At 33.1% G+C, this 16,664-nt stretch overlaps 1 protein-coding gene across 8 annotated transcripts in view; it reads left to right on the forward strand.

Moving 5' to 3' along the window:
• Positions 1-16,664, forward strand: part of LOC106467734 (putative Polycomb group protein ASXL3) — an 84,391-nt gene that overhangs the window by 28,997 nt on the left and 38,730 nt on the right. For 7 of the 8 annotated variants that reach the window (XR_002612464.1, XR_002612465.1, XR_002612463.1 and 4 more), the window contains 5 exons: positions 2,305-2,486; positions 3,240-3,273; positions 6,533-6,873; positions 8,807-8,838; positions 9,266-9,452. Coding sequence is in view for 5 of the 8 variants with exons in the window: in XM_022395921.1 (XP_022251629.1) it covers positions 2,305-2,486; positions 3,240-3,273; positions 6,533-6,873; positions 8,807-8,838; positions 9,266-9,452 (776 nt within the window). In the remaining 3 variants the exon portion in view is untranslated. The remainder of the gene's footprint in view (positions 1-2,304; positions 2,487-3,239; positions 3,274-6,532; positions 6,874-8,806; positions 8,839-9,265; positions 9,453-16,664) is intronic. The other variant, XM_022395922.1, reaches the window with a different exon arrangement.

Raw genomic sequence — 16,664 nt, forward strand, 5'->3', positions numbered from 1 at the left:
AATCATTCTAGAAAAAAAAAAAGGTAATTTAGGTTTATTTCCTAATTTTTTATGGGGGTTACATGGTCGGTCAAATCAACCGACCCAGTTTAGAGTCATGATAGAGCAAATAACAGATAAAATAATATTGAAAAAAAAAGTTTGATAAATATTGTGTATCTTCGCAAAATTTGGCAGACTTTTAGTAAACATTACATCTTTTGTATACAAGAAATCAGATTTTTTAATGAAATATTTTTACTAAAGATTTGTCTGTGAATATATGTAGTATTTCTATATACTATTTGAGTGCTAAGTGATTTCCGTGTTGAGATTAAAAATCTTTTCTTTGTCTCAAAAATCTCAAATTTTATTTGTGTAATCTCTAAGCCTCCTAAATAAATTGCAAACGTTTTTTCCAGTAAAACTATTTTATTTGTTATTTTCTCTACCCTAACTTTATGCAAGGTTGGTCAATTTGGCTTACCTCATAACCACCCTAAAAAATCTAAATAAATCTAGATTATTCTTTATTTCTTTCTAGAATGATTTGAAATTGTAACATGAAACTACATTTGTTTATCATAAATATCTTTACATTCATAACAATATATTTCTACTTCTACTTAAATTTCATTGTTTTATTGCCCTCTGAACCCTGTCTAATAAGTTGTAAATCACTTGGTGAATGTGCAGCTCACAATACGCATGAGCTGCTTGTGAACGTACCTTGTGAAAAATTATATTATTATTTATTTTACCTAATCTAACCTTAACTGACATAAAAAGATTCCTGTTTTTACATTTTAGTTACTTTTATAGCAATAAATAAAGAATACACATGAAAAACAGGAAGAAACGTACTTACCTGAGTCTTCTTTTTTTTTTTTCTGCTGTCAACCGTTGATAACACTTAACCCTCCTTATTTATACTAATGGTAGCACTGCACTAAATCATTTTTTATTTAATTAAATAATACACCAAAGAACACTTAATAATAATGTGCAAAAAACAGACAATGTCTATAAACTATCACAATTTTTCTGTCTTTTTAACTATATGACAAGAGCTGTAAAAATTTCATCTAAGCTTGTCGATGTGTTTTCCATGGGAATCAAGCTTGAACTGAAAGTGAAATTGACAATTCTCTTTACAGAAAACAATGTAATATAATACAACATTTGATAGATAAAAGCTTTGGCTTTCTATTGGTTATAAACAATGTAGTATTTAATGTCAGAGAGAACTATTAGCAATTTCTGAAAGAGAGGATGTGACAGGTGGGCATGGCAAGAGGAGTCTGGTTGTCTATTTGATGGCTCTGTAACCAAATAAAATTGAAGACTATGAACATTTTGCATTGCTTGAGTTATGACAATATTATATTAAGTAATTTATGTTAAATTTCGTACTTCTTGGAGGGGTGATAAATAAATTAGAGAAGAGGAGATGCCTAGAGAGCAAATGTCACAATTTTCACCCTGGTGGAAATTCTAGATTTTATTAAATATGGTTTTATAAAAGTTAGAGCTTAGAACTATACTATTAAAACATGGATTATTAGCTACATTTTTATGCTGTATTTATTGGTATAACATGAAAAGACAATAGTTTAATTAAATTTTGAATGTAACTCATTAAAACATGTATAGGAAAAGATGCCTGTAGAGAGAGGGTTAAAGTGGTAATATAAGAACATCAACAGCATGCAAAACTCTACAATACCAATAATTTGTTAGTTGTATTACAAATAAGCAAATGCAATGGAAAGATACCAGAACAATATGCAGAGTCACATTTGAAGAAGAGAAAAATATTAAAAATTTTGCCACACCCACGTGGTTAATAACTTTATTAAAGTAATTTAAGCACTGAAGTTAGCAGAGTGTGGTAAAATCACTACTGAAAAAAAACAGAAATCACCAGCCCAGTTGATTGGTTAGGAGTTTCACCCCTTATTTAGAAAGTTCTGGATTTTAATCCATCTAACAGTCCTTCTCAGGAATGTACACCTGAAGGCAACAGCAGATTGATACTCACAAAGTAACATTAGATCTAATAACGTTAGATTAGTTAGACAATTATCAAAAGAAAAAGTTCACTAACAAAACAGTGATTATAGATCAATAATTAATGTACTAATTGTTACAGGTTTAAAAGTAGAAAATGTGTATATACATTATATCTGCCTAAGGTATTTACAGTAAAAGAAAAGGTGTACATATATAGTTTCCAAACCAGAGATTGAGAGAGTGGTTCTTTTTATATAAATCTTATTTTTGTCACTTTATGAATCTAAGTATTTTATTTGTCTCTCAATTGAGAACGTCTTAGTGTGAATGTTGTCACTGGTTGCAATGTAGGAACGTTAAACAGTTTGGAAGATTCCAGAGACACAGAAACGAACAGTGTATCGGATGGTGAGAAAAAGGATTTGTCACCTACATATAGCAAGCCACAAACAATGAGGGAATTTTTAGCATCAATTCCTGGATTAAGCTTGAAGGTTAGTGTTGTGGTGCTTTTTAAAATTAAGTGCAAGATACAAGTTCAACTGTCTATTTTTAGATAGTAATTTGAAGTTGAAATTTCTGTTTTGTAAATGTATCAACCAGGTATTAGATGCTATGTGCAGTATTGGTTAATTTTTAATGATTGATGGATTCATATTAATGTTATTAGTATAGTTTCCTTCATCCTGAATGTTTGTGTTTTTTTATCACCTTCATTGTTTATGATTTTGGTATGGTGTGGTGAATTATTGTATTTTTAATTAACTTTGCTGTTTCTGAAATGCAGATCAAGAGGTAATTGTCATGTTGATTCATTGTAGTCTTAGTCTCAGCAGGGAGAAAAGTATTAATTGATAAACAACAGGGGTAATGTTTGAGGAAGGAGTCTCTTTTCAATCCAGTCATTCATTACCAGAATCCCTATCATCATGCTAGTTGAAGATCAACTGTTAAGAACTAAGGAGATCCCATAACAATATTTCATAACATCTGACCTATTTTATTGTAATATATATTTGTTTGAACATCTGTCCTTACAACTTATCAGTACAAGTGTATTCCAGATAGTTTATGATTAGGAAGAGTACATTTGAAAATAGATTTCTAGTAGGTATATTGATAATACTACACCTGTGCTTACTGCTTATTAATCTAATTAAACAATATCTTGATATATGTATTTATTTTGTCTGTATTTGTGTATATTCTTTTTATCTTGAATACTCATCTTTGTTTTATTTAAATAGCCAAGAAAATGTTCCAACAAGAAATTAAGTATAGGTAAGCTACGTTCAAAGTATAAACTAAATGAACTAATGTCTTCATGAGAATTAATGTCAAGTTGATTGTTTTTTTTCTCACAAGTGATCATGTGATGGCGTATTTTAAAGAATATCAAATATCAGAATCGTATTTGATAATCTTATGGAATGAGTATTAAAATAAAAAGCATATTAGTAATGTATACAGCTAATAATCAAAGTTTAGTTCTTGTTTTTTTGGTAGAATAGTGTCAGTTGTTTTATCATGCTCATATATAGATAATTTGAACGTACCATCCCCAAAGTTCAAACACACTGGCTTTAAACATGTTTCTCACCTCATTTTCTTATGAAGTCTCTTATCTCAGTTTTGACAAATGTATTGGGTAAGGTACTACACACTAAAGAACCTAACAACACTATAACAAGGAGTATCTTCATAAAACAAAACAAGACAGGTAATTTTTAAAGTATGATGTTGTGCCAGTTTTTTATCAGATGAGAAATAAAGGATATTACATAAACTTACAGATAATGGTTTTATGGAGTTTTCTTTCATGTTCCTTTTGTTATAATAATTCTGTTATGAATTGTAATAGAATATTTTCATTGAAATCCTGCATAGTGAGATAGACTCTGTCATTTTGTTTTTTCAACATATCACCAGAGTGCTTTTAGTGAATAAAGAAATTCTTAAAGTTGGGGGGTATATCATGTTAAGTTTATTGTGGAACCCAATTGGTGATAAACTGCAAACTCAGTTGATTCAGGATCTGAAATATTAACACTCAAATAATTATGTGTATGGTACTGACCACTCAAAATAAATAGTTTTAACAGTGGTTAATAAAATTGAAAGGCACTTATATCGTGTTTCTTTCGTAATTTTCACACTCATTTTTCATTGGTAATTAACTATGAATGAAGAACAATGAATATGGGTTTAAATGTTTAAAATGATCATCTTTATTTAAGATTTTACATGTTTGGACAGGAGAACAGACATACATTAAAGCACACAAGGGCAACTGATGTCTCCATTAGCAAGATATGCCCCCCCTAGATTAATTTTACTTGGTTCTCAAAACTTAAGAAGTTTAATGTATAATTACCAGGAGGGCATTGGTAAATTTGCATGCATCATTTTTACAAAAAAATGTATGGTTGGCTCAAGTTAGCTTTGTTAAACTATGAAACTATAAATACAATAACTTTTAATGTAGTGAGTGTATTTTTCACAAAAGTTGGCAAGCTGTTAGTAAACATTTAAAGTATTTTGTTCGCAAAATATCAGATTTTTTAATTAAGTATTTTTACTAAAGATTTGTCTGTGAATTTATGAAGTCAGAGTCTGATTCACAACTCTGACTAATCTGAGTGCAAGGTGATTTTCACGTTAAGATTAGAAATAATTTTTCAGTCTTACAGTTTTCAGATTTCATTTGCATAACCTCTAGAATCTCTGAAACAAATGTTAAAAGTTTTTCTTTCAACAGAACTTAATATCTTGCATGTTATTTTCTTAACTATAACCCAATATGGAGGAATTTGTCTGGCCAGGTGGTTAGGGAGCTTGACTTGCAGTCAGCATGTTAGGGGTTGGAATCCCTGTTCCACCAAACATGCTCGCCCTTTCAGCCGTGGGGGTGTTATAATGTGTCGGTCAATTCTGTTACTTATTGGTAAAAGAGTTGGCGGTGGGTGGTGAAGACTACCTGCTTTCCCTCTGCCCTTTTACTGCTAAAGTAGGGATGGCTAGTGCAGATAGCCCTCAGGTAGCTTTACGCTAAATTCCAAACCAAACCCAATATGCTTTGGTCCATTTTAATGACCTTGTGACCTCCACAAAAAATATGAAATAAATCTAACTTACTCCTTGTTTTTTTTTAGAATGACTGCATAATTGTAACAGAAAATTACAATTATTTATCATAACCTCTCAGGCTCATAACACTTTGCATTCCCTTTTATTTAATTTTATTGTTTTATTGCTCTTTGAACTATGTCTAACTACTAAACATGTATACAAACAATCAAACGGCTCAAGTTATAGTAAAACAAAGTAATGAACTATGTAACATGCATACAGCTCACATTATTACCTTGCTCAGAAATGTTTTCACTTGATGTTTTTTTGATAATAAGTTTCTAATTTTTAACTTTTAGTTTCTTTTATAACAATAAATAAAAAAGTTATTAAACAAAACAAGGAATTTATTACTTAGTTGTGGGTCTTGTACCTTTCTTATAGTTGAAGTCTTGATAAATGTTAACCCTGATATTTGGTTGGGTATTGTTAGTACTTTACTGAATTTTTATTTATTTCAAATATTCAATTAAGAACCCAAAATGCACAATGTCCTGTTACTATTATAATTTAAGTGGATTTCTAACTAAGCTATAAATGAGTTAAATATTTCCTCTACTTGGTGATAACAACTTTGAATTTGTAGGCTGTATACTTCAAAAGCTGCCTATTACATGAATCAGTGAATTAAAATATTTTTTCTATTGGTTATAAATAATGTATTAGCAAGACAGTTTGTTATAGGAGGATGTACCATGTAGGTTTGACTTCCTGGCATGTATTTCTGTAAATCAAGATGGTTAAAGGCTATAAGATTAGATTATGTCTAATCAGTATCTATACTATAATTCTGTAACCTGTATTCAAACTCAGAAGCTGAAATGAGGGTGGGGAAGAATATGCAAATTAGACAATTTGGAGCAAACAAATGTAAAGTGATATAGAAAAGTGTAAATGAAATTTATTTAAGTATATCGTTTTGAAACTAAGAAATAAAAAAATATATAATATTAATATTTGATTTATGTCTGCATTTTGATGCCAATCTTATTGACATACGTTGATGATAAAGTAGTAAAAGAAGGTTGTGATGTGTGTACTTTTACCTATTTGTATCGAGAGGGCTAAAACATATATTTTAAGTGTATGACCAGCCTGTGAAGCCATATTAAGTTTTATGGCAAACACTACTAAATAGAAGGTGCCCATTCTTGCATTACAACACAAATAAGAACTCAGTTGAAAATGTTTTTTAATTGTAAATGGGAACATTTCTTTGCTATTCCTTTCTTTTTATTTACACTGTTTTCTAAATGTAAAGTACAGTGAGACAAAAATAGTGTTAGAAAGTTGACATCAGATCCTTACAATTGCGTTCATGAAAAATGATGTTAAAATCGTGAAATATTTGTTATTTTTATATATTTCTTTTTTCAAGACTTAAGGTTTATCAAAATTTGTCTTTCTCTAGCTGCTCAAATTGCTCAAACTAAAAAAGGATGTATAGATGTGGAAACTCCAGACTCAATATTAGTTAACATCAACTTGAAAGCATTAATTAACAAGCATACTTTTGCAAGCCTACCCTCACTTTACCAGTACCGTCTTGTTCAACTTCTACCATCTGTGGATCGAGTTATCGGGTCAGATTATTCAGTTAGGTTGAGTGCTTTGGCTCTCAGCAATGAGTTCTTTGCTAGAGCTTGCCAGGACTGGCAAAAACGACTTGCAGAAGGAGAATTTACTCCTGAGAATCAGCAAAAGATGAAAGTGGAGGTGGAAAAAGAAAAAGGAAAACTGGATCCTTGGAAAGTAAAAAACCTAAGTTTAACATTGTGTGTGTGTGTGTGTTAGACAAATAAAAATGTGTTTTGTTTAAACAAAATATGTTATTTAGTATTTACACTGTTCTGCTGTTTTTAACCACATTTTATAGGTTGTATAAAATATTTGTATAATATTTATAGGTTTCCTGTTAGTTAACACTCATTAACCTTTAACTGTTTTCATCATCTGTCGTCTGCTAATACCGTGAAAGTTTGTTGTCTGTTACAGTGCCAAAGAATGTAAGAATTTTAGCCGGCTTTGCTTCCTGTTTCGTATTTTCATACATTTTATAAAAACATCTGTAAATCACTGTGTGTGTTGAATATGCCTAAATAGTTTATTAAGAATGGGTGGGATTGTGAACTAGAGCTGATGGGTTGCTAAAATTTCTAATTAAATGCCACATATTGAAACATAGAACTTTATTAGCAACAAACATGAACATCAGTTCTAGAGTTATATTGGTCAGAGAGAGCTAATAAAATTATATTTTTAATAATTCATTTCCCTATACTTCCTGTGGTTAGTTTTCTTTCTTGGTAAAAGACCCACAATAAGGACCAAACTTATACAAAGATGTACCGGATTGATATTAAGACCATTCCTAAGAATATTATATATAGGTTATGAGTGTTTGAATGCACAGATTATGGCATCTTGCAAGGTTTTAGTTTTATGTTTGAAACAACACCAAAATTTGTGTATATATCTTACATAAACCAAATATTATTTTTTTCATTCAACACTGACTTCTGAAGTTAAAAAAATTTTATAACTTTTTTGTCTAAGCACAGTAAGTGTTGTCAGTAATCGTTGATGGTTTGGACCTTTTTTTGGTTTATAGAAATGCTTGAAACTTACACATTTCAGGACAGTTATTTTGGAGTACAGAATATTTTATTGATTTTTATACTTTTCTCAAAGCTGGCATTGATAGTTTTACATTAGGATAGAAACTCTAAACTAATGGCTAGTGAAACATTTTCCAAGTATTGCAGCTGTTGATGTTATAAGTCAATACATTACTTCAGTTTTTACTTTGCAATTATATATGGCTCACAGATATGTTGACTGGAAATTACAGTTAAAGTAGAAGTTGTCTTAGCTATTAGACTGAAGAATAGTGTAATGAACTGCTGAATTACTGTTGTCACTTAAAATGTATGCATTAGTGTGTCAGATGTAATTACCCATGTAATTAAGCCTGTTTTTGTAAGGTAGTTTCATAGCTTAGACAAATTAGGTATTTACTCTTCATTCACCACACTAACTGTAGGCATATAAAACAGTTAAAACAATAACTTAAGCTTATGTAGAGAAGAAATAAATGCTAGTTATGGTTAAACTAGTTAACTTAGTTTATCTAGTTTAACATTGATTTGACTGTGTTAATAGATAAGGTCTCATCTAATGTGTATTCTTCTTTAGCATTTCTGGTGCTTGAGGTGACACTAGATTATTGCCGTCTTATGCATGTTGAAAAGTGTAGATTCTCATGTCTGACATGATTTCACTGTATTCCATAATATGTTTCGACAGAGCTATTTTTATTAATGAATTTTAACATCTATAGCTTTTGTTACATCTTTGCCTGTTTTAGATAGTTCTATACACTGATTTTGGACTTTATGTGATTGAATTTGAATTATCTGTGTATTTCAAATAACTTAAGTTAATAAGTTTGAAGACAAAGATTAAATCTGAAAGGATAAAGTGTTTTTTTTATTCCTGTTTATTTGTCTTTCAGCATTTGTACGGTAGTTTTGGGTTTTTAGTAATATGGCTGTTATTTTAAGCTTGACTTTTTCTTTCTTGGTTTTTTATATATTTTCTTTTCTAAACATTTTACCCGAGTAGTATTTTTTAATGTAATGAATTAAAATAAAACAATGTTTACTGTAGTTTTGTTTATTTCCAGTTGAAATATTTTGAACCTGTTTGGGGCAAAAAGTGAGTATAATCAAATAAAAACTACATTTAGTACCTAAAGGTACTTTACTAGAAGCTGAGCTGGTGAAAAATTTTTGTTTCTAAGCTACATTTCGTAAGAATAGAGTGTGAAACTATAATGTATATCAATTTCCATGTGAGTTTCCTATGTTTGAACATATGTAAAGTCTTAGTGTATTTTAAAATAATGTTTACATCTAAGTGATTCAACTTTCTGCATACTTTATAAAACTTACAGATTTGTAAGTTTAAGAATAACTGTGAAAGACAGTAGTTATATTTCTGGTGTTGTTAAAAATAGCTTAAGTTATCTATTGGTTGCTAAAAAAAGTGAAATAATTTTCAAGTGTAGTGAATACTTGTAAGTGGAATCTGGGTTATTTATTTATTTCAGTAATTCATTCTGTCTTTAATTTTTGATCTTCAGGAACATTCCTGACATTAGTGATCAAAGAAAAATTTCCTCTTTTCGGATGGGAACTTCTTCAACCAATAAACACGTACCTACTATTAAAATAAAACCAGTTGTTAAAAAGAACCGTCTTGTGCCTGTCATTATAAAGCACCGGTCACCAGGAGGAGTTACTCCAACTGGACTAACAACCTCTCTTCAGGTAAAACAAATAGTATGTGTTCGTCAACAGCATTCTAAACTATAAATATTATAACCTCCTCACAGAATTTTGTCTTTAAATTCTCATTTCAATACAATTAGTTTAATATATATATTTTTTTTAAGTATGGAATTATTGATTATATACAAAAGTTATTAAGATAGTGTTTTTTGTTTAATAGTGAATGAAGCATTTTATAATAATACAGCATTTAAATATCTACATGACATGGCATTTATGAAAAATAGCATCTGAAAATTCTAGTCTTTATATCAAAAATGTTAATAATAAATTATTTATATTAATGACTTTTCTAAAGTTTTTAAGAAAAAAAGAAAGACGAGTGTTTAGTGAGTTGATGAAAGATAAATATTTATGTGTTGCCTATACACAATTCTATAGAATTAAAATAATCTTTAAATGAAAATAATTAATGGCTGAAAATCTTCCTAAAATGTCTGGATGCCCAGTTATTGGTGTTTTAAAAAACAAGTTACATAACATTGAAGTAATTTTTGGATATCCTGTTACATTTTCTTAAATACAGTTACTGGTAGCGATAGAGAGATTGTTGGTAAATTTTTCCATTAAAAGCTTTTTGTCCCCTTGATACCAGTTCTTTATACCCTAATATTAGATATGAACATGGAATGAAAGTGATTGAAAATCATCAGTAATAATAAAGTACTAATTACTAAAAGTTTAAATTTAGTTTTGTAAAACTGTTACTTTTTTTATTCAATGGACACATTTATCATCATTTTAAAGGTACAGCTGTGATATTCAGGTACATTGATGTCCAGGAGAAAAGCTAAAGGCTTCTACAAAACAAAAGACTCATGAGCAAAGACGAGTGTAGTTTTAAACACAAAATGCTTAATTAACAATTTAAGAAATGCTACTCACCTCTCTGTACCACAAAGAGCTATTACCTTGCATGCACTACTGTGTAATTTACTGCACATGCCACAAGCTTTGAATAAAACTCCCACCCTTACACGTGTCAGTGTGAATTGTGCTGGACTATGATGTAATCATCATTATATCATAGTCCTCCACCAGTATGGGGGGGACACATTCTTTATGCACAGTGATCCCATGAACACTAGCATGTGAAAATTTTCATTCTTTCCTCAGTACTGCTTCTTTTCAAACGTTTTTTTCATTAGACTTACCAGACTTTTTGAGCTTATTGTTTTAACCTTTTTTTACTGTTGATTTTTTGGTCTTCTTTTCCTTAATGTTCTTGATTACATGAAAGAATGAAACTGAATTTTAAACTTATCAGTTTGAACTTTTATTTAAATTATCTTCTATTTGGTTTTCTTTTAATTGACTTTATTTTTATGACACGCTTCCTACTCACTGTTGTTCAATCCAACATACAAGTTTCGTCCAGTACTCTTCAAGGTTGTCATTAGACCTTTGCACCATCACTGTGCATTGCTTATTTTCTAACTAACAAAAAACAAAAATTGTTTTCTAAATATTTTACGAAAATGGACCACCATGACACCAGTTTTGTTGATTAACTGGTTTATGCATTTATGTTCCCACATTTCTAACACTTCCTGATGTTTTTCACAAGAGTCATCCAGTGATATTACTACCATTGTACACCACATGGTTGGTTCCATCCTGACCTCCTGGTTTTGTTACTTCAGTTGAGCCTACCCTATTTTTTAAGTGTTTCACCACAGATGTTTCCATATCTGCTTTTGCTTGTCATTCCTTCTTCCAAACATGAATTAAGTAGTTGGATTTTTGTCCTTTACTGTTTAGATTCAACAGGTATGCATTTTTTGTTTTCTTTTCTCTAATAATTTGTTCCTGAATCTCTGTTTTTTTTGTTGCATAAGCCACATTTACCTGAATCTTTTCTGTCAGTTCAGGATCTCAAATATTTCATTTTTTTTTCTCCATACCTACTAATTTTCATCTCTTATTTGACTTCTTTGTTCATTATTATGTTTCACATTCACTTGGAGGCATTTCATCATGGCCCTGTTAGCTTTACTGGGGCAATTTGCACATACCTGCTTCCCATGCTGCCCTCAGTTTTCTTTGATTTTTTCCCAATTACCTTGACTTCTTTGTTTCTAGGGTGTACTTTGTAAGGTTGTCTTACTTTTACCTCCCTCAGTATCTTCTCGATAACTTCTGTCTTACACTCTTTTTGTAATGTGTTTTTTGGAGGTCTTTTTTATACATCTTGAAATAATGCAGTTCTTAATCACAGATCTCTTCTTACTTTGGTTTCTTGCCCTTAGGACCAGGGGTCCCCACTGGTTTCTCATTGTATATGGTCTTCTAGGGTCACTCCCTCATCTGTTTCTTGTTCTCTTGGTTCCCCCTTCTCTGAGGGTTGGCCATCGTGGGCCTTGAAGGTGATTTATTTCTGGAACTACTCCTTGGTTCTGGTTCTGTGGAAGTTTTCTTCTCCAATTTTGTCTATTGGGGAACTCCTTTTCTATAATCTTGTATGTTTTTGAGGGGTTTTGCCTATAGCTCTACTCCCCACCTCACCTGTTTGAAATGCCACAGGACTGTTCCTCATTTTTACTTTGGAATTTTACTTGTTGATAGTCCCCATGAGGATGGACTTTCCCTGATTTCCAATGGGCAGTTTTCTCACTTTTTAATGGATACTCTCCTGGTGGTGAATGACTTGATTCAGAGTCTTGGACATTTTCTTCACATCCTGATTTGTTTGCAATTTTCTGCATTTGGTTCTCTCTCCTTCTCTTTGTAGTGGTTGTGGCACCATCTTTTTCATTGGCTCTAGTGGGTTTTTACTTAGAGGTTAGATTCTTCAGGCATATTGTTCCACTAATCTATGTACATTTGGTCTCTACTTGCCCCTTTCGTTGTGACTTCTTCTGTTGAGACCTCTCTTTTCTTTTGGGAGTTGTCTCATTTGGGGTGGCTAGTTTGACTGTCTGTTTCAATTTCAACTCCCACCCTATATTTTATCCACTTGAGGATCTCTCTCTCTCTCACTTTGTATGCAGGGCAGGCTCAGTCTACATCTTTATCTTTATGACATAAAGATTTTGGTACCAGGGCCTTCATGTCTCTTTCATTTCCTGCATGAATCTTTTTTTGGGGGGTAGGGGGGACTTTTTACTTGAGTCTCATTATTTTTGGATGTACCCATACATGTCCTCTTCTGTGGTTTTTGGCCTGTCATTGCAGGTATATCCAGAAATATACTTTCTTCTTTTCACATACTGAGATTGTGGTGTTTTACATGACACTGGACATCCTTTTCCCCTACCATACCCAGATTTGTATCTGTTTGGAGTCCTCCAAGGCTTGGAAATCAGTCTATGGGCTTCAATGTTTATGGTTAATGTAGCACAGACGTTGGCTTTGCACTTGACAACAACCAAACATATGACCACAACGTTCCATGGCCTCTGTTTTGGTGGGGTGCAGTTCTGGATGCCTGATTCATTTCTGGCATCTGATCTCCAGGAGTGAGATTCCTCTGTCTCTACATCCCCGAGCTGGTATCTGTTCTGCAGGCCTTTTGTCATCTTCTGTCTCATCTAACTGGTTTTCTTTGCATGATCCATTTAGACACTTCCTCTGTTGTTTTTTTCCTTTCCCTTGACAGGGAGGCACTTGCATCAGGGACCTTTGTTTTTCTGGCTCCAGACTTTCTCTCTTGAACCCATGACTGTCATGTTCAGTTGTCAGTCCCTCATGTCTCAAATGCTCAGGACCTGGTATTGGATCAACTATCTCACTTAGGCCTGGACCTGAGTGGTTTCTCTATCCTCTGGTTTTTCGTTGGGTCTGCTCCTATTATGGGCATCCCATCTTCATTGCCTTTTCACCTCCTCTCCACTCCTCATTTGGTATGAAATTCTACAGTTCTGGCTTAAGATGCCCTGTTTATAGTGTTGTTAATCCTCCTTTTATATGCCTTGGACATATTTCTTCCTCTGCTCCCTTGCAAAAACTGTCACTCACTTCTGTCTTGGCCATCTACCTCACTGTTACTCACTTCTGTCTTGGCCATCTACGTCACTGTCACTCACTTCTGTCTTGGCCATCTACCTCAACTGTCACTCACTTCTTTCTTGGCCATCTACCTCACTGTTTAATAGAGGGACATGCTCATTTTCTCCCCTGAATACTTTACTGAGAATTTTTGTATGTTTTCTTCATTCATTTTTCCTTCCCTTTCTTCTCTGTATGGTCATTTTGACCCAGCTTGCCTCCTTTGTTGTGTATGGTCTATCCATTATTATATCACTCATACTGCACCTTTTTAGGGCCCTCGCCAATGTATTTTCTTGCTATAAGATTCCTTTTCCTCTAGTCACGTATCTCCTGTTATTTCAGCTGGTTGGGTTGTACATTCCTTCTGTCTAATTTCTTCTTCTCTGGGTGATGACTCCTTTCTTATTTTTCATGTCTCCTTCCATCATGCTTGTCATCTCATGGCTTCTCATGCCTCTAGCCATTGATGTCTACAGTATGAGATTTTGTAGGTGAAGATGTGGATGACCTCCAACACATTAGTTACCATTCGTCACTCTTCATACTAGCTTTGATGGTAAGTTGCTCATTTTTCTCCTTTCTTTTTCTGGTCTCACAACCACCTTATTCTAACTATACATATATAGCTATGTTATGGAGATGATGGAACTCACTAGGTTACTGAAATTCCCTCATAGGTAATACCAAAAATCCACATTCAGCGGGGAAATACTGAAAGTGGGAAGACAATCCATCTCTGCCCAGTGCCTGCTGTTAAGATGGAATTTTCCAAAAAATTGCTTTGGCATTGTTTATATATATATGCACTTGAAAATAATATAAAAAATGACAGCACCCATTATATTGTCTCTCAGTGTGGGACTTAATTCCAGATGACTGTGCCTTATGACAATGGTCCATGTACCTCTTTCGGTGTTCCCCCCCCCCCAATTTCTTCTAGTGGTATATGGGACAGTCCTTGCTTTCTGAGCGCCCCAAGTCACTGGGGAATTTGATATGGAGAGTTTCTCATCAGGCAGTGCAATTCCACTGGCAATCCCCTCATTTGGGAACTGTGGCCATGGTATTACCTGGTAGTTTATTGAGGGACAACCTACTACGTTATAAACCAAAGTGTTCCTGGTGGTTACAGCTCACCTCAGGACACAGGTCTGGATTGCTACTCCTTGTACCTGATTTTTGTGGTATCTCATGTAATTGTTTGTCCAGTATGGAATGGCCTGACTTAGCCTTGGCCACACTGCACACTCATGCTTGGTTGTCTGCCTGTGAGATAATGGACACTTGAGCAGTCTATCATTCTGCCAACTTTAGCAATATACTAGCACCCAGCAAAATATTTTTATAACATTATCTTTTGTTGGGCAAAATGTATTCCCTGTTTGAGATGGATTTAGTCTTCCAATGTTCCACTAGGCTACCTTCCACCTCATGTATGTTGCACCTTTCTTACACTATTTCTAAAAAGGAGCTTATCTTTATAATTTCTCTGCACTAGCTGCTTCGCCATCTTAGTGTGGAATTCTAGCTCTTTGTGGTGTAGAGAAAATGAAACTGTATTTCAGATAGTTACCCACCTCTCTGCACTAGCTGCTTCACCATCTTAGTGTGGAATTCTAGCTCTTTGTGGTGTAGAGAAAATGAAACTGTATTTCAGATAGTTACCCACCTCTCTGCACTAGCTGCTTCACCATCTTAGTGTGGAATTCTAGCTCTTTATGGTGTAAAGAAAATGAAACTGTATTTCAGATAGTTACCCACCTCTCTGCACCACCTCCCACCTCACTTTTAGTGTACTTAGTTTGGCTTGTCAGCAATTGTTCATGTGTTAGTGCTCATAGGGAGTACTGCACATAGAGGATGTGTTCTTCTTCTAATGGTGGAAGGATATAGTCTAATGTTCAAGGCTTGTGGCATGTGCTGGAAATTACACAGGAGTGTGCAGGAGCTAAAGCTCTTTGTTGTGCAGAGAGGTGAGTATCTGTCTGAAATACATTTTCATGTAAGGAAAATGTTAACATTAGATTTTTAAAACTTGCTGGGATTCTTCTTTTGTGTTGTATGGCTGCTGGGGTTAAAGGCAAGGGAGCAGGAGTGAAAAAAACCCATAAAAACAGTAAGAGTAAACTCAAAACACACCACTCTGAAAATACCTGGCTTAAATACTCTGGTGAAACAAAGAACGTTAGGTATCCCAGATACTTCAAACAGTGGTCTACACTCAGTCTTATGTCGAGCCAGACATGCATATTTCTGTATTATCTGTGTGAATAGGCTACTTTCCAAAAACGTTCATATATACATGCTTACACATTAGCTTGAGATTCAGCAACAAAGGCTGCAATACTTAGACTTTATGTGTATAAAATGATTGACTTATGTTCATGACTTTAAGATATTTAGAATATCAAAACTACATGCAGAAACTGCATGGAAATTTAGAAAAAATATTTTGTAAATATACCTGAATAAAAGTTTCAACTGCACGTGTAAACTTAGTTAATAAAAGTTTCAACTGCACGTGTAAACTTAGTTAATAAAAGTTTCAACTGCACGTGTAAACTTAGTTAATAAAAGTTTCAACTGCTTGTGTAAACTTAGTTGATAAAAGTTTCAACTGCACGTGTAAACTTAGTTAATAAAAGTTTCAACTGCATGTGTAAACTTAGTTAATAAAAGTTTCAACTGCACGTGTAAACTTAGTTAATAAAAGTTTCAACTGCACGTGTAAACTTAATTTGGAATTTTTTTTTGCCATATTGTTTTGAGGTTGATTATGAGTTATATAAAAATTCCATGGAAACGATTTTTAGATGATTGCTTTATTATTTAAAGTAGTAATTTTTGTCTAATCTTGTTTTATAACGTTTTGAATCAAGTTAATATCTATCCAATTTACTTATCAAACGGATAATAGTACTTTATATTTTGTAAATGTTGTTGTTAAAGTAAAGGAAAAGATATAAGCAGACATTATTTATAAATTACAAAAGTCAACACCAAATTAATTATTCATGAATGTTCAGCATAAAGGATTTTTATTTCTTATATCAAACTCTTGGGGGCCCAGCATGGCCAGGCGGTTAGGGTGCTTGTCTCCCAATCTGCGGGTCGCAGGTTCAAATCCCAGTCCCACCAAACATGCTCACCCTTTCAGCCATGGGGGCGATTATAACGTGACAGTCAATCCCACTATTCATT

Source organism: Limulus polyphemus, unplaced genomic scaffold (assembly GCF_000517525.1).
Source record: "Limulus polyphemus unplaced genomic scaffold, Limulus_polyphemus-2.1.2 Scaffold2722, whole genome shotgun sequence".
Lineage (NCBI taxonomy): Eukaryota > Metazoa > Arthropoda > Merostomata > Xiphosura > Limulidae > Limulus > Limulus polyphemus.